The 24,931-nt window shown below is 38.2% G+C and overlaps 1 protein-coding gene across 1 annotated transcript; it reads left to right on the top strand.

The window, feature by feature from the left end:
- Positions 1 to 1,494: 1,494 nt before the first annotated feature.
- On the top strand, positions 1,495 to 23,258 carry LOC100889148. Its single transcript, XM_003725263.3, has 5 exons — positions 1,495 to 1,903; positions 19,868 to 20,010; positions 20,334 to 20,568; positions 20,928 to 21,053; positions 21,510 to 23,258. Exons 1-5 carry the CDS (start codon positions 1,720 to 1,722, stop codon positions 23,183 to 23,185), a joined length of 2,364 nt encoding a protein of 787 aa, XP_003725311.2. The 5' UTR covers positions 1,495 to 1,719; the 3' UTR covers positions 23,186 to 23,258.
- The last annotated feature ends 1,673 nt before the right edge of the window (positions 23,259 to 24,931 follow it).

Below are 24,931 nucleotides of genomic sequence, written 5' to 3'. Positions count from 1 at the left end.
CTGTCCCCTGAACGTACCAATCAAGGGCCCTAAGATGGGCCCCTGGATGCTCATCTGACCGTAATTAAATACCTAAAACCCCTGAGCTTCCGGGGGCTCTGTCCCCACGTACCAACCAAGGGCCCTAAGATGGGCCCTTTTATGCTCATCTGACCGTAATTAAATACCTAAAACCCCTGAGCTTCCGGGGGCTCTGTCCCCTGAACGTACCAATCAAGGGCCCTAAGATGGGCCCCTGGATGCTCATCTGACCGTAATTAAATACCTTTAAAAAACCTGAGCTTCCGGGGGCTCTGTCCCCTGAACGTATCAACCAAGGGCCCTAAGATGGGCCCCTGGATGCTCATCTGACCGTAATTAAATAACTTTAAAAAACCTGAGCTTCATTGGGCTCCGTTCCCTGGACCCCCCCCCCCCCCCCGGCCAATTAGTGACCTGCCAGTTTCACAAATCAGTTATCAAAATATGCTTATTTGACCGTAATGAAATGCCTAAAACCCCTAAGCTTCCGGGTACCCCGTCCCTTGACCCCTGCCAGGGCAATGCCCCTGGACCCCACGCCAATTTACGCTCTACCTGATAGTTAATGCTCCGCTTTGAAAAACGTTCCACGCGGGGCATGCCTGTAACATATGCCCCCAAACGTGCACGCCCCTCCCCCCCCCCCAACGTTTTTGCTCATTATGCCACTGCTCCTGAAAGGTGAGCCCCTGGAATGTTTGCCTCCCCCATCCCAAACTGCTTCATGCGCGCCTGCCATCAAATTTAGAGATTTTTTTTCCATCATTAAACTTCACCTGAATTGCTAGTAATAATGTGGAACATCACTAATTTCAATGAGTTATCCGCATATATGCAAAGCGAATAATATATTTTAAGCATTTATGTAAATACACAAAGTGGCGCCGCTACGCACGGGTAAATTGAGAAATAAGAGGAAGGGATGAAGAGAAGGGGGAAAGACTCCTTCCGCCCCCCCCCCCCACTCCTCCTCAATATGTGGCCGTCTTCTCTTTTGCATTTCGCCCACCTTTAAATTAAAGACAGGGAACCCCCCCCCCCACCCCCCCCCCCCCCCCCCCCCCTGGGTGAACATACGAATGCCCTATTATGTTATGAGCGAATCTATTTTTGCCACTTGTAAACTGTCAACATTTCTCGAAAACACTATTCCCTCTCTAGCCTATGAATCAGGCAACTGACTTCAGTTCAAATATGTTATAGGTTTTTTTTTTAAATAGAAGAAGATTTTTTTGGCATTAATGATCAACGATCAACCGTATCTGAATATATCTTGGTAAGGATTTGGATTTACCGTAATATTCTTGGGGAGCAGCGCAAAACATATCAATGATTAAGTTGAAAGGGTCTATTTTATGAGACTAAATTTGTGTTTACTTGTACCCGCATAATACAGCTGGTCGACGTCTGCCCACATTGTGCCGTGGATCATGGCATGCAGAAAGGAAATAGATCTGTCTTTGCATTGTACAGTTCATAATAGATAATAGATCTGTTGTAACTAGTCGTGCAATCTGATCATGTTCCTAGGACGTTTCATGCTGTGATGTGAATCCTCCTTACCGGAACTTTAGAGGACGTGTACTTGTGAATAAGGTCAAGAATAAAGTTGAATCATTTGAGGAAGAAAACCAAAAAGTTCTCTCGAGCCGACGACGGAGCCAGACAATCGCCTTTGCACCCTGCAACAATGCGTGCATGTTCGTTCACATGGAGAAATGGAGAGCTAGTCCGAAGCAGCGATATATGCCCACCACCAGCATCAGTGGATCACCCTCGGCCCAGGCACGGCAGACATGGTCATCAATGCCTCGGTGGTTACGATTTCTGTCCATCGGGTTCATGATTCTGTTCGTGTTACCCGAAAAGATCCAGGCGACAGGTAAAAACAAATAAATTAAGGAAAAATATTCTAGTATTTAATCTAGTAGTATCATTGTTATAACCCCACCCCCACATTATGCGAATAGTGTTGAAACATTTATGCATTGTCATCATTTTGTGCTTGTTGTTCTGAATTGTACTGTAATTTGTTTGATTTGTGGCGGCTACAAAATTTCATAGATTTGCATTATCAGCAAAATTTGTTGTGCTTTATCTACAGGTTGATGACTCAACGATTCCATTTTTTCCATTGAATCTCGGAATGTTTTGTGCTTTTCAGGGAGGTGTTAACTCACATACCCTGTGCTTTTGTTCCCTTCGTCACGGATAGTGGTTAACTAGGCTTGAAAAGGGGTTCCTAACTTGTCTCCAGCTCTACCAGCACATATATCATTCTATATACTTTCTGGCTGTGTTTAATTATGTTCCTCTGTGAAAACATGGAACCCCCCCCCCCCCCCCCCCCTCTGTTAACACCCTCAAGTTATGATTGACGCATTCAAAGGGAGTCGACCTGAAAGTTTCACAGGAGGTTTAGGATAGGAACCGGTTTTGTGAGAAAAGCGGATATGATTATGAATTTCTATTTTAAGTCAACATTACTCTATATTACAGTGTATGAAATGTATATTGCCAATGCGGCCATTTTGTATCGTTTTATGATTTCATGTCATTTGTAAAAGCTCTTCATTTAAAATATAGCTAATATAATGCTGTAAATGAAATAGCTCAAATCTTCCATCATGGAACATGTTTGGAACGAAGTTATTCATTAAGAGGATAACTAAAAGTTAAAACCATACATTATAATGGAAGCATAATGTACTCCATGTGAGAGTCAGTGAAATTGATGAATTTTGAGTAAATGATGTGTACTGAAAGAACAAACGCATAGTTACAAATATGATAATACACACCAGAACCAGCTTGTCAATGGGAGAGTTACGCGTTATAAATACAAGAAGGATTTGTGATTTCGACTTTTAGTAATAATAATAATAATAGTTCGTCCTTATATAGCGCATGTTGTCATCTCAAAAGAGGAGCATATTACGTTCACTACAATGTATGCATGTCGCTGTTTTTATATTCTGTAAACGTACTATTTCGTGATAGATATCTATTATCTCACTCAGGATCAGAGTAGAAACAGTAACAAAAAACTGAATTATTCATAGCCCAGCGATGAGGGGGGGGGGGGGGGGTACTCATATATTAAGACATACGCGGATGTGCCGCTCTAACGGGTCTGGGATTCATACTTCATAGTTCATAGCCTTGTGAACTTGAATTTTTTGTGGTTTTCTTAACTCAAGAATGATAGGTGGACTGGCTTTAATTAGGGCCTTTGTTGATTACTTTGCAATATAACCTTTCATACGTCATATTCTCAAGAAACCTAAATCGGGACAACTCAATTTTTCACATACTAGAAAAATTACAAAAACTTGGTAAAGATATAAGTAATATAGTTATTAACTGTACTAGGCCTATACATTTTATTGTATTTTATTATGTTCAGCTCTCCTGAAGTCTGGAGAGCTATTGTATTGACTGAATAACCCGTTATGGTTATTCGAACTTACAGTGTTGTTTGGCATGGGCTAGATACTCATCCGTTTGAATTATACAATCTATGTTTACTTAGTTGGTACAGAGTGTGTATGCAGTTACGTCAAATAAACTTCGTTTTGTTTGAACTTTGTCCTCGTCTTGCCATTTTCATGGACATAGAATAAGATTGGAAGACGATGAGTCAACCGGTTCATTTTCTGGAGCCGCAATGCCCATTGCCCACGATGCGTTACTTATAAATGCGTTATTGCTTGCGCCAATCGAGAGCCTGTGAAGGCTATTAGCCCATACGCCAATAATGTTAACGCAGTTGTCAACCTTATCTTTGCGTATCAGTGACATAGGCTATACGTTAGGGTAATGAAGCATCGTGTTCGTGTTGCCATAATTATGTTGGGTCAGTCAGTGCACATACCAGTCATTCAACGCAATGATTATACTAGGGAGGTAGAAGCCTCCCTGATTACACTCTACATTTTCCAGTCACTTTTTGTACAAAAAATGTCACACTTTTGCGTCAAAGGGCCAGTCAAATGACACTGTGCGACGTCAGGCAATACAACGAGCGTGATTCTATCATGGCAGAAAAAGCATTGCACCAGACATTATATTATGTCTCGCCGCTGATGCTCCGATGAGGTGGCCTATTCATTTATGCCTTAATTAATTGAAAGTTCCATGAACATCTATCTATATTGTCGGACCACTTTGTTACCATGGTGATAAACATTGATGAGAAGTCACCTCTAGTGTGCATGTTTATCGAGGGGCCCATGGCTTGAATACAATTTTGGAGAGTGATATAGATAAGAACTAAATTCAATAATAAATCGTCAGTAAAAAAAATATTAAAAAAAGAAAGAATGATTGAGATAGGACCTTTGTTGAATACTTTTAGATGTAAGCTTTAATATGTCACATTCTCATGAAACACAAATGGGGACAAATAAAATGTTCACATTCTTCAAAAAACTCAAATCTTGGTAAGGGTATGAATGATTTAGTTGTATATATTCTATTTAGTGGTGTAGATTTGAAGGTGAATCCTATACCCGTGTCTGTTTGTATTCATTATTATCATTATTTTAATCGGCCACAATGAATTTCACACTTGAGCACCATTTACTGCACTCATTATAAATGGCATGAATAGTAATGAAAGATATTCGACATGTCGATAATTAAGTAAATTATGTAATGCATAACGATGTGCTTCACCCATTTTGATAGTTTTATATCTATTCCTCCTGGTATCTTCCGAAAATAGGTGATTTAAAATGAAAATTCATATGAAAGTGTTCACTTTACAGGTGTTGATTGGTTTTCTGTATTTGACAAATACATGATCTTTTCCAAAATGTCATGTTTTCTAGGATAACTGCCTTAATAAGTTATCACACAAAAATATTTCAAAAAGCAATATAAAGATGTCATAATAAAATTGACCCATTTCTAATATACTGTAGGATCATTAGCATGGAAAAATATAACAAAATTGCTTATGAAATAATGTCTATATACAGAGTATTGAAGAATGTCATTGGCAAGTCTAGGTAGGAAACAACTCCCCCCCCCCCTTCTAATCGCCCCTCCTCACTTTTAAAATATATCGCACATGACTGTATACGCTTCCTCTTTCCTGACTGTTAAAGTAGACAAAATCAAAAAATGCACGCCCTTTTGGACATTCATGCATTTGCATCTGTGTTAATGTATAACCAACAGCAATATGTATGGTTTGTGGTAATACATGTACATATCATAAACATATAAAGATTTTTTTGCTGGCACTGCATACCGTCGAAGGGCATATTCCCAACCTGCAAAATTGTATACAGTGGGCACTTGGAAAAGGTAATGTTTCTACATGTATATTTGAATGAATGTATATGTTTGTGTATCCATATACCATATACATACCACGGATTTCCATTGTTACATAGACAAATAATATGAAATTTAAAAGAATTGTGATATATCTGCTAGCATGGTGCTTCGTCATTGGTCAGGCGACAATTGCTTTGAAATTTATTTTTTTCAAAAATAAAGATTTAATGTTCAAGATGAAAACTGGGTTAGACTATAGATAGGGTTAGGTATAGAATTCGGTTAGTGTTTTTAATTTAATTGACAGCGGAGCAATATTGTCACTGGAGTATGTGTCGTAAATCCTTAGCACATTTCTTTCAAAATTGATTAATTTGTTCGTTCATTCTAATATTCTCCACGAGCCATTCAGTGTTTAGGCTGGGTCACTGAGATGCATGGAACTATAACATGAGTCTCCTTCAGCTTGATGAAAAACACGTAATAATTTAACCGTCCCTTGAATACATTTAAAAACGCTCACATAATTTTTCGCTGTCATTCCAGTCTTATTAATTTTGGGGCCCACGAGGGGTACATACTTGACTGATACGGGCAGCACTGGAATTCAGCACAACAAAATAGTAATAAACGGTTTATGAAGATTTATTATCTCTTTTTACCCTCATGTATAGTGTTACTGTTATGACATATTTACATAATGTGTGAGCCTCATTAATCACGATAGAAGAGTCTGAGGGGATGGGGTTAAACCAGGGAGAGGTCCAGTGTTTTTTTTTTTTTTTAAATGGGGGGGGGGGGGGCCGGGGGGTATCGGAAAATCACTGACAAACTATAACAACATTAACAACAACAACAACAACACATTTGTGTGTGTGGGTTCTTAAGGAAGGCAAGACCCCCCCCCCCCCCACCCATAATGTACACTCTAAACGCCTTCATTGTTAATCCCGGTTCATTAATTGTGGACCTAATTATATTGCCTCCCACTGTTTTATATCCAACCTTAATTAAGATGAAAGATCATTACAGAACGTTATAAATTATGCGAAACGATACACATGCCTGATACGAGACGAATTTCCGCATCATTTCTGTTTTATCAAGAAGATGACTCGATTTCGTAGCGAAACCGAGCATAATCTGTTCATCAAAATAACGTGAGCTGCTTTAACAAGATAGCAGGTGATCATAAAATGATTGTTTATATTTCATACCCGTGCCCTTTATTATCCGATGCCGTTAACAAAAGAGTGCGTCTTAGCAATTGTTATTTTTGGCTCACTTCGTTAGCTGTATACATGGTGTATTGTGATGCCAGCTGTCATTTTTATTTTTGCATAGAACGTTATGGTTATGGGAGTTTCGTCGTTAATACACTGGTTATTACTTAAAGGTAAAGACCAGTTATGGTCATGCGATTGCATTGTGAAATAAACGTTGTGGAATCGATCAGAAAAGGTTGATCATCTAGCATCTAGCATCTGCAAGGTTCTGAAATCATCAAAATGATAAGAAATTTGGCCCATTCTTCGTAAAGTTACAAGCACTATACACAGAAAGATGTATATGGGACTACCCTATATCTCTCACAGACCATGAGAGAAACAAATTTACCAAATATATGAATTAGTAGGCGGTTTCCCGGCAAATTTTTTTATCATCATGTATTAGTCAAAACATATTCTTTCACATGATTAGTAATGAGAGCTTCCATTTCATTTTTTGAAATTGGGGCGTTTCCAATACTGGTCTTTACCTTTAAGTTTGAACATGCAGATGTAGGATAAGCTTTTATGCCGTCTATGCGATGTTTTGATGTTGTTTTTCTGTTTGTTTGCTTTGTTTTATTCTCATTTTTTTTTATTGTGAGTATGTTTATAACGGAGGCACACTGACCCGTGGAATGAAATGGGTCCACAAGATCTTGTCAGTCTAGACTTGCACCTGTATCAGCTCAAGCCTACGTGTCTCGTGAATCATAAGACAATCAAGGACTATTTACAAATAAACTTACTGTAAGCAGTTATGCACGTTTAAGGTCGCTTTAATGTACGTCTCCATACAACATATTATACGGCCCGGGTCTTGTCAGGCATAATACACTGAGCTAATGAGATCATGCCTTAACCAAAGAGATATATACCTTTAATACGAATACCATTTCACAATCGTGATAGGCCTCCCCATATCATACACATATCAATTTGCAATATGTACATGCCGATATATGTACTGATATCATATGTCATGAGCGGCCTGTGGAAGAGGTGAATAAACTGTTTGTTTGTTTTTACCTGACTATATATAGTGTTAAAAAACCATTGTGTATGCTTGTGAGTATTTAACCAGGGGACTGACGGTCTTAAGTCCTCTCCGAGGGACTCGGTATGAGGATTAATACCTTACCATGCAAAGGGCACTCGGGCATCGACTTGGGTTCCGAACACGGGACCTCCCGGTTACGAGACCACTGCTCTACCACTAAGCCATCACGCCCCTCCTCCTATTAATTAGTATTATCATCCGAAAAATATTGACTGAGATGTGAAGAAATATATTTATTTTTGTTAGTACATGAAATTAGATCTATAGCCCTAGATTTTAAAATGTGCTAGCAGGCCCATACCGTAACCACGGTCATTATTGAATACCATAACAAAATGAAAGTGTAATATTAGGACTTTTGCCGATATCTCTTCTCGTCGTGGGATGTTGTTGTTGTAGGGAGTTATCACGAGGCTTTTAGTATGAATATTCATTAATAGTTGTAGACAATAACAATTATTATAATTAGACTATTTATATGGATCGACAACAATATTTGGTATTTCTCTCACTCGCGATTAAATTATGAATGTATTGATGATGCATTCATTTTAGATTCGTTGCTAGATTTGTCTCTGTTTTTTTTTTAAATTCCTGTTACTATTTTGATTAAGACATGTGTTTAAGGGATACCCCCTTTTTTAATTTTCCGTTCTCTCTCTCTCTCTCTCTCTCTCTCTCTCTCTCTCTCTCTCTCTCTCTCCTCCTCGTTCTTGCCCCATTAAAGACGACTTCATTAAAGACGACTTCATCACGCTATGGCTGCTATCATGGATTTACTATAGCACGATCCATGCCGCTATTGCTCGACTATAAATCAAGCATGTCTCATGATTAGGTCTCACGAGCTAGCTTGATATCCAAGTCACACCAAAAATACGACATCAGACCGAAAAGAACATAACATGACTTTCCTCCCGAATCGCCAACATTTGGTCGGTCTGAACTCTGAAGTCAGTTTGGCGGTGTGACTGAGGTCTGGTACTTCAGCCACACCGCCAAACCGACTCTCCCGACAGAGTCCAAACCGAACCATGTTGTTGTTGTTGTTGTTGTTGTTGGTAATAGTTTAATGGCATTCATTCAGTATTGAATATATACGCCATAATTATCTTCAATTTCATAAGAAAATCAGTTATACATAAGAAAACTGAGAATAAAAATTTGTAATTTAATTATAATTAATTAATCAGTAACGCAATTTATTAGGAGTCTCTGGATGATTTGCAACGTCGTGTTTCTGCTTCTTTTTTTTTTAAAGTTCAATCTGGTCAGCCCGGTTAATCTGGTCAGCCCGAACCATGTTTTGCCGTTCGGGTTAATGTAGTTACTCTGTTCGATCTTTTGCTGCCTTGTCGGTCTACAGGGGACGTCGTTTCACAAAAACGTTTTACGTTCAAGCTCGCCGACAAATAACTCTACTGAAACGCTAATTATTCGTGTATAGATTGGCGACGAAATTGTACTTTTTAATGGCGGTTTCGTGAAACGATGCCCTGATATCGATCTCGTCAATGTGACTGGGGTATGTGATTAATGTGAAAAAAAATATTAGTGCTCGTGCGCGATTGCGGAAGACAATATCACCTATCACAATCATGATGCTAATACTATTCATGTGATTGATCGCTGTATATTATTCTGCTTTCCGGATTGGCATTAGGTGTATTTCCTTGTAGGATCATGGGGACAGAGCTTTAACAATAATTAAGCTGACTGAGACATATTCATAGCTATGCCGTACGTAGATACCATTCCATTTTATTTTTAGAAGAGAAAGAAAACGAAAGCGAGATGAATATAACTTTATTGTGGATTAAAATACAGGCTTGTTGCATTCAACTCCCAGGGAAAATATGTTATCATTTATCTGTAAATGTTTTAACTTTCCTTTTAAATCGTCAACAAAATGTAATTGCTATACATGTTTTAAAAAATACACTTTAGCCACTATAGACTGATATAGATGAATGTGAGTTAGCTAACAATATATATTCATACACATTTCCCCATTTGGTTGTTAACATAATATTAAGCGTCATGTTGACATACTAGCACTTAAGGTCATCACGGTTAATGATGTTAGGTGTCCAACAATAATAATGCGACGTGTCATCAGAGCATTCATTGTATAATGTAAATATTGCATAAAGGGGAAGTCCACCCTGATATTAAATTGGTTTTGATAGAAGCAAAACATTAGATATTTAGAGGAACAGGTCAGCGAAAGATTTAAAAGTCCGATTAAAAATAAGAAAGTTTTTAATTTTTGCAAACGCGACCAATCAAATACAAATTTGGCAGCTCTGACGCATCTTGCGAGCTCCGCTCCCATTTGCTCTGTACTGGAAAGAATCAGAAATTTGTATTTGCACTGAAGAAAATTATCAATCATGCATGCACCTTAAGTACAATAATGGCAAATATGTTTCTAAACATCCCCTGTTTGGAGGGAAAAAAAGTTTATTCCGTCATCATAAGGAAGGAAATGAAATTTTATGAAGTACGTACAGAACACATTAAATATCAGGGTGAACTTCGCATAATAAGGATGATTATGTGTCCGAACAATCCCAATACGGGTGATTTTTCTCATTATGTAGTAATAATATGTCTTCGTGAGTGAGTGAATTGTTGGTCGGACTCTTAGCGCCTTCATGCATGTTGATCAATTTCTATCCAATATCTTTGTGGAAAATGAACAAACAAAAGTGTCACATGAAACAATATCTATATATGCACACTGTTTCCACTGGCTTTCATTGCATGGGTATATGAATGTAGGTAAATAATATCATTATGTTATATCCTTGATATATATGCTTGATTGACAAAGCATATACGTAGTCACTCCAGTCCAGTCTTTACTAAATCATCATAGTAATACCATAATGATGAACATGTTGAATTAAAAGGCCCAATTAGCGTGATGGATTTTATGCCTCAGTGGCGTATCAGAACCGGAGGGGGGGGGGGGCAGGGAAAAAATACACGGGGGCTCAGGGGGGTATGCGCCACTTGCATCGTTATTGGATTTTGTTAGTGACAAAATAATAACCTGTAAAAGTTGACGCAAAGTACGAACTTGAATAACCCCTTAAGACGTTGGATTCAGATTAAACATTATTGTTCAGTTTGAATGATAGCATCAAAGCAGTCCAAATACTTGCTGACTGCAATCATTGTCAGTACTGCGTACCTTGATATTTCTCGGGCTCGGTGTAAAGTCTCTATATTTGTTTATTCATATTACTTCTTATCTGTCAATCAGTCTACTGCATTATGTCGTATTTCTTATCTATAACTCACGATAACTCTACCTGCTGCTTGTATGCAAGCATGCTGATAGCAATTTTTATCATCATGAACTTTGTAAGGTCGAATGGTGCACGTAGAGTTGGTTCAAAGTACTAAACTGCAGTTCAAGTTGGTTACTCCTATAGGATGTGCACAGTGCTTAGGAAATTTTTGTAAAATGACAAAACTGATGAAGAAAAACAATTCAGAATGTCAGTTCGAATGACAAGTTTCACAATCATAATGCATACTCATGTTCATGATAATACATTGTTGTTATTAATGCAATGGTCACCTTACGATGATGGATTGGCCAGTGTATTTTGACAAAATAAATGAATTATTAAGAAGAAATTAAAGACTTGTCACCTTCAAGATGGCGGCACCTTTGAAAGGTTATTTTCTATTTAAAGGAAAAAAATCGCGCATATTATTTAGTATATATCTAGTTTATCCATCCTTCTTGCAATAGTGATTAGATCATGAGCCGTAATGCGCCAAAGTATTGAATAGTTTGAATGTTAACGTCACCTATTACAAGCGAGGAAACGATGTAGGAGATGTGGAATAAGAAGAAAGGGGAAGAGAGTACATGTACTAGTAAGGGCAGAGAGAGAGAGAGAGAGAGAGAAAGAAAGAGAAAGAGAGAGAGGGAGAGAGAGAGAGTAAGATAATTAAGGAAGATGTGTGGAGAACGATGCAACATTAGAGATGTTATCTTTTTTGAATAATTAATGTCCGAAAGTTTTACGTAAAATCAATATGATTGTCATTTGATGTTTCATACGGTTTTATTGTGAGAAGGAGATTATATAATGGGCGAGTGAGTCTATCCAAGTTACTAGCCCAAATTGACAATACAACATATTATATGAAATCAAGGAGTTCTAAATTTAGGTTTATAACTCCTTGACGAAACTGAATCCTATGTTAACAAAGTGCAAGAGAAAATAGAAGAACAGAAGGCAATGAAAGGTGGAAAAGGGACAGAAACTCGGGCGAGAAGAAAGAGGGGCAATCGAGAAAAACTTGTGATAAAAACCCGAGAGAAAAAGAAAAGGGGTAGAGAGATAAACATAGATTTGAGGTATATGGGGGAGGGGGGACTTACAACGCCTTTCAGATTTCGTTGTGCGTGATTGATTTATAATCATTTATTTATCATTGTGACGTCATTTGGTTTGAGAAGATTGAAAGGGGTCAGAAAGTTGTGACAATACGTCATCCGTTTGTAGCTCCTGGCATCATTGAAAATAGATAGTGAGACATTTGTATAGACTTTAGGTGATATTAACAGTTTGACCCCCCCCCCCCCTTCACACCACCCCCTCCACACCACCCCCTCGAGGATTAAAAGACACAGTATGCCTTTTCGTTTCTTCGTAACTCGTTCTTCAGTTTTGGCATTACATGTATAAGGTGGGCCAGAATGGTTGCACACAAAAAAATCTCCTATCGCCAATGATGTGTTTTCCTCCTTCTTCTCTATACCTTTCCTTCCTTTTATTTTTTTTCTAACTTTTTTTTTCTCTAATGGGATAAACCTTAATGTAGGCTTTACGAGGACGAAAAGCAGAGGAAGATAGAGTAAGAAGATAAGAGGGGGACAGAGAGAGGAGTGAGAGAAATGAAGGAGGGGATGCATACTTTGAATGGGGAAGAGCGGAGAATGTGGGATGCACGGAAAGGGGGAGAAGGGTGTTTTTTATTAGTAGTAGTAGAGGAGTGGGGGTGAAACATGGAGAGAAGTGAGAGAGAAGCGAAGGGAATGCATTATAAAAGGACGGCTTAGGAGAAGGGACGACAAAGAGGACAGATATGGAGAGAGAGGGGGAGTGAGAGAGGGGGGAGAGGGGGTAGACATGAAAGAGGTGAAGATGGAGAGGAGCATCGAAAAAGTCGTTACAACGTCATCTGGTTTTCCATCATCAATAAATAATGATATCACTCAATCATTTTTGCTCTTCATCTTCTATATATACAGCCCTCTCCTTTTTCATCTTCGTCATCATCTATTTCCGAAGTTTGTCATCGTTTTTTTAGATTTTTTGCATTTATCACCAAACCACTGTTTGTCCTCAGATTTCTACGGATCATAGAAATGAAATGCAATTCAGAAAGAGGGCCAAATATTGCGAAATTGTCATGGTTGCTCTGCCTTTTTGTTTTGTTATTTGGACAAAATAAATGTGAACAACAATCAGATTTAGTAGATACTACACAGCATAATGTTTTAATCCGTCAGTCTGTTGTTAGTCGGAATTCGTTTCTTGCAATAATTGTTTTTTAAGTTATTATTATCTTTTGTGAATAGTATGCTTATCTGCATGCTTCAAATATTACAGTTTTTTGTGCTTCTCCCTGACCACCACCCCCTCTCCGTGTGAAATTATTATCGAAATGCTGTATAATGTAAGTATTTGTGCCCCCTTCGTTATTATTTTCATATGATATGTTCAGGTGCCTTCTGTTTTGTCAGCCTTTTGCATTTTCTTCTACAGTATTCTTTTTGTTAACCAAGTTATGAATGTTTTTTGTTGGAAGGTAAATGAATTGAAATTGACATTGAAATGTATTTTAAAGTGAAGAAATCGAATCTATTCTATGTACTTTTATATCCTACATTACTTTTTTTGCCATTGACCTTTTAAATGCTGTATGCATGATCATGCGGCGTTGTTTAAAAGTCCATCAAGGGCTGCCAGCAAGCCACTTATCCGGGTTTTATAGAGACTCATTTTAGGGTGCGTTTAATCGACACTTTTTCACCCTAGAATCACGGTTACTAAAGACGTTTAGTTTAAAACGCAATGCGTTCAAGCGATTTTTTCGTCGGTCGTAAAAATAAACGTGTTTGAAAACACAAACATGAAACGCTGAAAAAGATGCGTTTTGTATCATGATTCTGCAGAATCACGGTCGCTAAAATTCGATTGAACGGACGGAGTTTTCAATCATGATTGTATGACGGAGCCTGTTCCGGTTTGGACAAAAACCGCGCGCCTGCTTTTCATGCAATTTGCGTTTACTATACCATGCTCTTTATCGTGGCCTGTTCCGTTATGTTATACCTTGTTTTCCTCTTTTTCTCTTTCTGTCTTTCCTCTGTTATTCTTTGTTTCTTCCTTCTATTCTTATGTTATTCTTTGTTCTTTTCCTTCTATCAGCTTTCCTTATGTAATTCTTTGTTTTTATAATTCTATCACTTTCTCTTCTGTTATTCTCTGTTTCTTCTTTCTATTCTTATGTTAATCTTTGTTTTTTCCCTTCACTCACATTCTCTTATGTTCTTCTTTGTTTTAATCATTCTATCCCTTTCTCTTTCTGTCTTTCCTTATGTTATTCTTTGTTTCTTCCTTTTATTCTTATGTTATTCTTTGTTTTTCCTTCTTTCACCTTCTCTTATGTTATTCTTTGTTTTTATAATTCTATCACTTTCTCTTTTGTTATTCTTTGTTTCTTCCTTCTATTCTTATGTTAATCTTTGTTTTTTCCCTTCACTCACATTCTCTTATGTTCTTCTTTGTTTTAATCATTCTATCACTTTCTCTTTCTGTCTTTCCTTATGTTATTCTTTGTTTCTTCCTTTTATTCTTATGCTATTCTTTGTTTTTCCTTCTTTCACCTTCTCTTATGTTATTCTTTGTTTTTATAATTCTATCACTTTCTCTTTTGTTATTCTTTGTTTCTTCCTTCTATTCTTATGTTAATCTTTGTTTTTTCCCTTCACTCACATTCTCTTATGTTCTTCTTTGTTTTAATCATTCTATCCCTTTCTCTTTCTGTCTTTCCTTATGTTATTCTTATGTTATTCTTTGTTTTTCCTTCTATCACCTTCTCTTATGTTATTCTTTGTTTTTATAATGCTATCACTTTCTCTTATGTTATTCTTTGTTTCAATCATTCTATCACTTTCTCTTTCTGTCTTTCCTTATGTTATTCTTATGTTATTTTTTGTTTTTCCTTCTATCACCTTCTCTTATGTTATTCTTTGTTTTTATAAATATCACTTTCTCTTATGTTATTCTTTGTTTCAATCATTCTATCACTTTCTCTTTCTGTCTTTCCTTATGTTATTCTTTGTTTCTTCCTTGCATCACATTTCCTTTTTGTCTTTCATTATGTTATTCTTTGTTTTTATAATTATTCTATCACTTTCTCTTTTGTTATTCTTTGTTTCTTCCTTCTATTGTTATGTTATTCTTTGTTTTTTACTTCTATCACCTTTTCTTATGTAATTCTTTGTTTTAAGCATCCTATCACTTTCTCTTTCTGCCTTTCATTATGTCATTCTTTGTTTCTTCCTTATATCACCTTCTCTTACGTTATTCTTTGTTTTAATAACTCTATCACTTTCTCTTTTTGTCTTTCCTTATATTATTTTTTGTTTCTTCCTTCCATCACCTTCTCATTCTTTGTTTTATTATTGCGATCTATGCTCAAAACAGCAGTCGACAGTCAGCCGTAAACAATTCCAAAAAGCGCGCGCCGAAGTTGACCTATACTTCCTGGGTCAAATTGCGAGGGTGATGCGCAGTGGCTGGGCTCGAAATGAGCTAGAATCAGTGTTGATGAAAAATCGCTTGAACGCTAACCGCAATGACCTTGTTTTTTGTAACGGCGTTTTGATTTGTGATTCATGTTTGTGATTCTAGCTTCGAAAATTCGATTGAACGCACCCTAAAGCGTCTGTATTATCCTGTTACAAGATTTATTTCATTTGTTAGTGGGGTCACATGGGACGGGGTTGAGTAACATGACGAAAAGGGAGGAAGATGCGGAAAGAGGATGGAACATTAAAGGAAAATATAAAGAAATAAACAAAAAAACATAGGGAGAAAGGGATAGAAGAGACAGAGGGATGGAAATGAGGGAGAGAGGAGTAGAGATAGGAGATATAAAGAGAGAGAGAGAGGGGGAGAGTGGGGTAAGAATAATGTGGAGAAAGCCTTTTTCGGAACCCCGTTGATAAGCTCTGTGCATGTGGTGCTGTTTAGTATACTGGTTTATTAAATTTGTTGTTTGCTTGTTTGTTGGTTTATTGCATGTTTATTGTTTACATGTTACATCATTTTGTGCTCCTCCCCCTCGCCCCCTCGCCTGCATTGCCATATAGTACAGACTCACATCTATCTACATCATCATATAATAGTGAAAGGTCTAGCGTCATGACCGTCAGAGTTAATTCGTCTGGGATTCTCTAATTGATAGTTAATTATGTCATAGCTCTTCGAGATCGAGATAGAGAGAGAGAGAGAGAGAGAGAGAGAGAGAGACAGGGAGACAAAGAGAGAGAAAGAGAGAGAGAGAGAGATGACGACTGATAGACTGTGACCTACAAAAAGCCTACCAATTATTATTGATGCAACCTTGATTTGTTTACATGTGTTGTGGTCTGTACCATCCTCATCACCGTCCCTCTTCATCTGTGTTGGTTGGCTGTTATCAATACAGGATACTTTCACATTTGCCTCGTAATCATATCTGTAATACTGAAATGATTTTTTATCGATTTGTGTCTTTTGTTTATACACCTCCATCATCTTCCTTATCGTGGTGACACCATCATCAAATTCATGCGGTAGACTTCACCGTCATCATAATCCATTAATCATCATGTACTACCATCAATATCATCATCGTCATAATTATCACCATCGTTGATTTGGTCATCATCACCACCACCACCACCACCACCACCACCACCACCAACACCAACAACAATTTCATCATCGTAATCAGCATCCTAATTCCTCCTTATGGAATTCAATTCAATTTTTCCACTTTAAAAACAAATTAAAAATCAATATCATATACATATGAATAATAGTGGCGGATCATGAAAAGCACTAATTGGCTTATTGAAAATGACCCCTTAACAATTATACACATAACCTATTATACATTGTAAGAAAATATCACAAATTATAACAGGAAAAAACATAACAAAAAGATCAAAATAAAAAATATCATTATCTCATCATCAGGTTTTACTTCGAACTCTTAATATTTAGAAAGTTGCGCTTCATGAAATAGCAGTGTTACATCACCATCTTGGGAGATGACCTTACGGGGACTTTCGTTTTACCAGTGATTTTCATAGTTATTTTCACTCTACGTTGTACTATGCAGATAGCTTGCGCGCCTTCAAAACAAGTAAACAACATTTCCAAAATATCACTGCATGGCTCAATCATGTGATGCTGACGTAATGCATCGCTTGAAAGAGACGACCCCATTCTTTGCCCCCCTCATCTAATAAATTCTTGAGAGTTCAATCCATCCAGCTCCTACATTGCTGGCATTCACCTTAATGTTCACCAGTGTTCACGGCTTTGCTTTGACGGTCAAGCCCGTATGTACAAGCACGCCATCACTAATTTTGTGAAGGGTACGACGTCATTTTCTACATGGGGAAATGAGATTGTCTCGTAGAATTGTTATAGGATGTGACAGGTAAAATGGTCAGGGTCGCTATAGGGGCACCCCCCCCCCCCCCCCCGTCCATCAAGCAACTGGCGAAAAGGAGAGAGAGAAAAAGAGAGATAAGGAGGGAAATAGGGGGGTGAAAATAGGATTTCTCCCCCCCCCCCCCCCCCCCCCATCAACGCTTCCCCTTTGTCCGGACCTATAGTTACACAACGCCAAGGATGAAAAGAAATGTCGTATCCTGTATTTCATATCAAGCGCTTTCTTTGAATCATAGTTCATGAGGAAAGAATCATTTTGACCTTTAGATTTATTTTTTTGCATCATGTATTTCAAACAGTGGAGACAAATCGCGAAAGTCAGTGGAAAGCAATACTCGAAATGTACTGATCTGAAAGTTGATTGTGTTATGAGATAATATATTGATTCAGAAAATAATTGAATCCCTTGTCATTAAAATTCCAAGGCAAGGTTCAGAGTATGTGCAAAGCTATACCACTTTAGCACACATAGAGGTATAGATGTTTACCTTTTTTTTCAATGAGAAATGATCTTCAGTTATTCCGTTTATATAGAATCACGTGTTTTTGCTAAAGTTATAAAATGCCCTTATTCTGAATATTTCAGAGAGACCATTCTTCCTGACCAAGTTATAAAAATGCATTTCTTTGTAATTATTTTTTAATATGCAAACGCTTTGTGTTTCTCCCTGAAACATTTCCTATTGGAAAAAATGGCTGAAATAGACTCTTTTAGGTGATGTTCCTGAGAAAACTTACGTAAACGCCAGATCAATCCCCGTTAATCAATCATTATCCAGGCTTCCGTCTTTTTGGTCAATGCCCATTTCCTCTAAAAGATAGACAATCGGAGATCTATAATACATTGATAAAATGTGGATTGTTTCCGGTTGTAAAGTTTATTATTATGACTAATCTGATAATAGCAAAAGTGATATGTGATATAGGTTTAGCAATAGACTTTCATGTTAATAGACCAGTTTACCTTATGGATATGGTGCCTCCCTTAACCATTGGTAATGAACGATCACTGTCAGCCACTCGTTGTGGAGAACTAAATATCATTTCAGAATTATTTAAGCATGTATTAGTATAATTTCACATGTGCCTCAATCATTGTAGTTAATTTGTTTTTACTATTTTTCATGACAGTCACATTGAGCATTTCTTAGGATGGGTAATGCGTATTGCATGTTCTTGTGTTCATCTTTTTGGATGTAGGGGTCATTACCGTCATTTCAACTTTCCAATTACATGTGCTTTTCTATCCCTCCAAAAGTTTCTCCCCACCCCCTAGCTCCCTCCCTCTTTCCCCTCTGTCTTCATTGATAAATGTTCCTGAAGGCGCCTAAAGTGATCCATGTGCACCCCCCATCCCCAAAAGACTTTGGCTTCAGAACTTCAGACGATTTTTACAAGCCATTTCGAATGATAATATAGACGTGAAATATCGTCTCCATAAAGATTGTTTTCTAAGAAAAGTTAAGTCTTCCTCGTTTCTGAAATCCTAATTGGCACAGCCTTTCGCATGTCATTTAGTCACGACGGATGTGGAAATTGAGAAAAGAGAGTTAACCGAAGTTGGGAAACAAAATGTGCTGTGTAATGTAGATTACAGACTGAAATTGCCATGCTATAATAGTTTCTCAAAGGAAAAGTGGGATTTCCCCCAATGTGCGATTTAGTCATGATGTTCGTCCGTCGAATCTTCTGGAATGGCTGGTGCAATTTGTTGACGTCATTCGTAATAAATGTTCCTCGCAAGAAGCAGCCTCAAATTTCCCCGAAGATTATGAACAATAACCGCTAAGATGAGCATCAATACATGGGGGATGCAGATTTCCTGAAGTAATTAGTTCTTTTGAAGGGAAATCAGAGCCCCCCCCCCCGCCCCCCCCCCCCCCCCCCATTCCACTCCCCAGACAGTGTTTAATATTCTCTGTTCAATGATTAGAATAATAATTTTCTCATCGTGAAAAAAAAAGAAGTGGTTTTCAAGAGCAGGCTCCATCGGCGTTGCAATCTACGATTTCTCATGATCTTTCTCCCTCGAATGTTTATCTGGTAAAATATTTAAGGAAAAGGTTACTTTGATTTGAACTTGTTGAACTGGTTCTTCATTATTTTTAATACATGTGTATATCGAGTATTTGTAAGGGTTTTACATTTCGTTATTTAAATTCCTTTTTCCATTTTGTTTAATATCACTTCATCGTTTTCTTCTCGTTGTTTGAAACAAAAATGAATAACTTTGACCTTGGAATGAATTTTGAAACAAAATACCTAGCCATCTAACTGAATTAAAACAAGTTACGGTTTGAGAACAACCACAATAATCTCGAGGAAAGAGGATCGTCTCTCTCACTTTCGCAATACCATGAGTCATCCACCCATCCCTTCCCAACACAACCCGTCTGCCCCACCAAACATTCCTTCTCTCCAGCAGAGAGGGTTTACTCAATGAATTTCTTGTTTTCTTCTTTCAGTGAACATGATCAACCAGTGCGGGCGGACTATCCACTCAGCAGGCGACATGATCTTCTCACAGGGCGGGCTCTACTACCCTCCCAACATCAACTGTACGGTTACCATAGCAACGCCCAGTGGTGACGGTCGGGTACTCTTACAGGTGAGTGGACAAAATATATCACTATGTTTTAATACGATGAAGATTAAGAATGATGGATTAGTTAATTGTAAAGCATATCGATGAACCCATAACCTATAATTATTATTGGACCATCTTTAACTCAATTCATGACTGTACTTCATCAGAAGAAGAAGAAGGAGGAGAAACAGAAGAAAAAGAAAAAGAGGAAGAAGAAGAATTTATCATTTTAAGATTGATGGGTGTGGGATACTGGAATTAACGGAACAAAGCAAAATAGCAATATAACGATGGTTCCAATCTCTTGTTCTAGTGTATTTTAAGAATTGTAACTTTTCTTTCAGCTTCATGACAGTGAGCTGATGTCGGATGAAGACTGCAGCGATGACTACCTCGAGATCAGTGACATCAGAGCAAGGGATGACGACGGTAACGATGTCGACTCTCGGAGGATATGCGGTACGACGTCCCCCATGGAAGTGGCGTCACAGGGCTCCTCTCTCCGCATCCATCTGGTCTCGGATGGGGTCGGGAGTGGGCGTGGCTGGTCCGGGGTCTTCACGAATGTGTTACCAGCAGGTAAGCTTCCATTGGATAAGGAAACGGGTTTCAGACAAAGGGAAAAGGGGTCAGATGTGTATACGCTTTGGCCTACGTAATTCAAGAATGCAATTGGCATTTTTAACTTGGTAGGCCTAAGATTATGATATAATTCTGTGGATGTCCCGAGAATATTGTCACGGTTTTAGAATAAGGCGTTAACGAGCTATCAAAATTCAAGATACAACTCTGATAACAAAATATTTCTAGTGAAGAATTTGATTGGGATTAGCGTGTCCAATATATATCCCTGGTTTCATATATTGCTTTTCATTTTGTGGTTATGATAAAATCAAAAATCCTAAATCAATTGCGACTTGTTTTTCCCTTCCTTGTAGATGGTTCCCTGTGCCTAGGTTACAAGAAGTTCCTATGCAGCAATGGTCGTTGCATCCCGGCTGTTCTCAGATGTGACTCGGTCAATCACTGTGGTGATAACTCCGATGAAACGGTCGGATGCGAAGGTATCTGTTTATTATAGTAGATCTATAACTAGTATACCACAGAGTTTCTCTTACAAATCAAATGTGAAAGTACAAGCAGCTTTAACAAATACAACGAAAGAATACCTGTTTTTAAAATGATGACGTATTAAGTCAAACACCATGGCTTGATACCGTTTCCAAATTCTGACTTCAATTGTCCATTCGATTGTCCGGGTACATGTGTAGTTGCTTGTCAGATACCCAACTTGTAAATGATGACTTTTCTCTGTTTAGGGTAACTTGCTTCACTTGTAAATGTCTGTCAAAGAAATGTACATGAACCGTTACCATCAACGACGGACTGAAATAAATTTGAACACAGCATTCTTTTTTTTCCTATTATGATTATAATACAGATAATCTTTAATATCATTGTTGGTTATTGTATTCTCGTGGATCTTCATAGGTTTTATTTTTTTTCTTGTTGATTACCAGACGGCCTACCATATTACCTGGGCGACAGGGTGCTGGAGCTAAATGAGACCATTTACATTGGAATAGCCATCGCTTTCACCGCCGTATTCGTCATCTATTTCGCCGCTGTCTGCACCCGGGACTCCTGTAAGCAAATCAAACGCAGGGTTAAGAAATTAATGACCCGAGATCAGGAAGAAGACAGTGAACCGGAAGAAGAAGGATTGGAAGCAGAGCTCCGGCGAGCGCTGATGGCTACCTCGTTGTACGACCGACGAGTAAGCCAGCCTTACGATACCACCCTCAACACCATCACCGGCGGGGAACTCGCCCGGCAGCTCAAGTTAGAGCTTCGGAAGATCCAGGAGAACGCGACGGACTCTGAATACCATCGGCCAAAGTCCCAGGCCTCAATGCAAAAGTCGATCAATTACAATTATGATAAAATCAACAGCACCAGTGAATTAATTCACCTTATAGACAGGGATAATAATAATCATTCTGAGCATGGTAATGATAATATTCACTTCGTTGATAGCCCTCAAAGCGAGCACAGAGTATCTTTTGAATACATTCCAAGTGTTGTAGTGAGTGAGGACGGAGATGAAAGCACAACGGCAGTATTGTACGATCCAAATGAAGCACTTTCCAAAGGTGTGCCCAGGAATTCCGTGCGGGGTTTATACCAGAAACGGTTATCCAGGACCAGTGTTTCGTCGATTCCTGAGGAGGAAATGCCTTTGAAATCAGAAGGAGCTCCTACGACTGTTCGAAATAAGATAGGAACACCTTCCAGGTTTAATGTTACAGCGGTTTCCGCAGAACAATTGCCATCTAGATCAGACGGAGCTTCAACATCTGATCAAAATCGGAATAAAAGTGTTTCCCGTTTTGCAGTTACGACAGTTCCAGATGATGGATTATCAAAATCAGGACGGGATGGTACGTCCGTTCCTGTGAAATCCACCACACCCAGTAAGCCGAGGTTCAGTGTGTCTAAGGTTCCTGAAACAGAAGTCCAGTTACCGCCCCAAATTCAAAAGTCGGTCTCGACGCCTACCACATCTAGATTCAGTGTAACTTCAATTGATGAAAATGAACTGAAGAGGAAAGAAGCGTCACAGACAAGAAGAGGTAGTGATATTCCTGGTAGAGATATACCAGCAGACAAATACCTTCGAGTGCCGTCGCATCGGAGAAGTTCTGCTGGCGTTGGAAAAACAGTATCATCTGTCTCCAAGCAACCAACGAGCCGCTTCAGTGTACAGTCAGTGAAAGACCCTCTTCAGGATAAACAAAATGATCCAAAAGATAACCGCCTTAAAAATGACTCGGCAGGACAAACGGTGATTGACTCTGGTATAAAATCAGACGTTGGTGAGAAATCCGGAAAGCCAGTAAACCCTACCCCTAGTCGTTTCACAGTACAGAAAGTAGAAGAAGAACCACAGGATACAGTACCAAAGAAACTCGTAAGCATTTTGAAGAAATTTGAAACCCTATCCGACGGCACCCGGTCGTACACCAAACAATCGTATCGACCACGCTTTCGAAGGGCTAGCGAGGGTGCAACATTAGACCGTCCTGATGACGATGCGGATGACCTGCCGACCTCAGCTGTTACCGTCCACGGGTATACGAGTGTCAAATTCTGGGATGAAAAACGGGGGAGATACTCGCACGCAACTCATCTATGACAACAGTGCATTTCACTTTGATTATTTAATAATCAAGTTGTTTAATTCGATCTTATTAAGTGAATTTAGGTGTGTGACCATGGGTGTCGATACTTACGTAATACCTATTCATCAGGGGGGATGAATGAATAGATCATCCCCCCCCCCTGATGAATAGGTATCAGTTACGGATCGACACCCATGTGTGTGACTATACTTTGACCTTTAATAACCAACACAACCAGAAAAAATATGATGATGATATCTTTTAATATGCAAATGATGCTCGCCATGTCTGTGTCAGTTAAACTGAGAGGTTTGATTTGAGGCATATTTCGGTAACATACTTAAAATTATAACATTGTCTGTTACATTTATCAACAAGAAATATTGTTCGTTTTGAAGGTATTCTACTGAATACTGATTTTTTTTCGCCTTATATTAGTTTAATGCAGTTATCAATAAATAATGAATAATTGTAATGCTAAGAAATCTATGTCAAGTCGGGGTTGATGGGATGCACTAGCTCTGTTCCTATATTATGCTGGTCATGAGACTTAGAATCCCGGTTTGAAACAAAATAGTGCGGAGTTGCTCTTAGGTAAAAGAGTTAGTAATAACTTTGAAAAAGAAACTTTTCTCATCAGAATTTATGAGCAAAAGTAATGGAAAGATGCCCAGATAAAGGGGAAATGTGAACAAAAAAAAACGATTCTTGTATTTATTTAGAACTCTTGTCCATCTTTTATGGTTTATGAAAATGGTTTTGAAAATTGTTTTGTCTGATTTTAATGAGAAGGGTTGGGTAATGTAACCGCAATGTAACCAAATCCAATGCTTACGTCTTTGTGAAGTAACTTGATGCAAATTATTTCATTTGTCTGTCAATTAATAATTGTATTTCAATAGTCACAAAGCTTGAATCCGATAACCGGGGTAATAATAAGTCTGTAAAGCACTTAGAGACATCACATCATCGATTTATTAAGCGCTGTATAAAAGCAGAATATTATTAGTAGTAGTTGTCAGGCACTTAGCCACGGGGGGGGGGGGGGGGGGGCACGGGGGCACGTGCCCCCCCCCCCCAAAAAAAAAGAAAAAATCAAGATCGGTTGAAATTTTGTAGACCCCTTTTTTTTACCTCGATCGATTACATGTATGTGCCCCCCCCCAAAAAAAAAAAAAAAAAAAAAACATCAAACTCTGGCTATGTGCCTGGTAGTTGTTGCTAGGTATAACAACCAATATTTTATTGGCTTGCTCTACTTAACAACATGTCATTTATGCAATTTGCATACTGACTGTTGAAATACAATTATTTGTAACAGGTGTATGGAATATTTCGTATCAAGGCACTTTACAAAGACGTATGCGGTAGATTTGGTTACATTACGAAAATGGCCTTTATGTGCATCCTGGTTCCTTAGTTATATTGAAATGGGAACAATAGCAAGCATCCTTTAAAACAAAAGACGTCTGTGACCTCAACGGACGGTCACTGTGACAGGTGTGGAATCCCTATGTTTTCTATTTGTTTACAAGAGGTGAAATTTCTCACGTTAAATCTGAAATAATATGTATATGAATACAGTATAATAATTTATTAGTGAAAGTGGTATATAGATTGGACGACTCAATGCAGTAATGATATTGATGTTAAACGCCTAAACGCCTATCAGAAAATATAAAATTTTTGATAATAAATGAATAATTTCTTATATGGAGAAAAGTTACATTTTCGTCCGTGTGTCATTTTTATATGTGATC

This window comes from Strongylocentrotus purpuratus, unplaced genomic scaffold (genome assembly GCF_000002235.5).
Source record: "Strongylocentrotus purpuratus isolate Spur 01 unplaced genomic scaffold, Spur_5.0 spur5_scaffold_8, whole genome shotgun sequence".
In the NCBI taxonomy this organism is placed as follows: Eukaryota; Metazoa; Echinodermata; class Echinoidea; order Camarodonta; family Strongylocentrotidae; genus Strongylocentrotus; species Strongylocentrotus purpuratus.
Note: the sequence above shows the minus strand (reverse complement) of the source record. Positions and strands in the feature narration are given on the sequence as shown.

Excerpts from the sequence above, each read along its gene's own strand:
- LOC100889148 (XM_003725263.3), top strand. The coding sequence starts at position 1,720 with ATGTTCGTTCACATGGAGAAATGGAGAGCTAGTCCGAAGCAGCGATAT. Across the intron at positions 1,904-19,867 it reads CGAAAAGATCCAGGCGACAG|TGAACATGATCAACCAGTGC; the intron begins GTAAAAACAAAT and ends TTCTTCTTTCAG. Across the intron at positions 20,011-20,333 it reads ACGGTCGGGTACTCTTACAG|CTTCATGACAGTGAGCTGAT; the intron begins GTGAGTGGACAA and ends CTTTTCTTTCAG.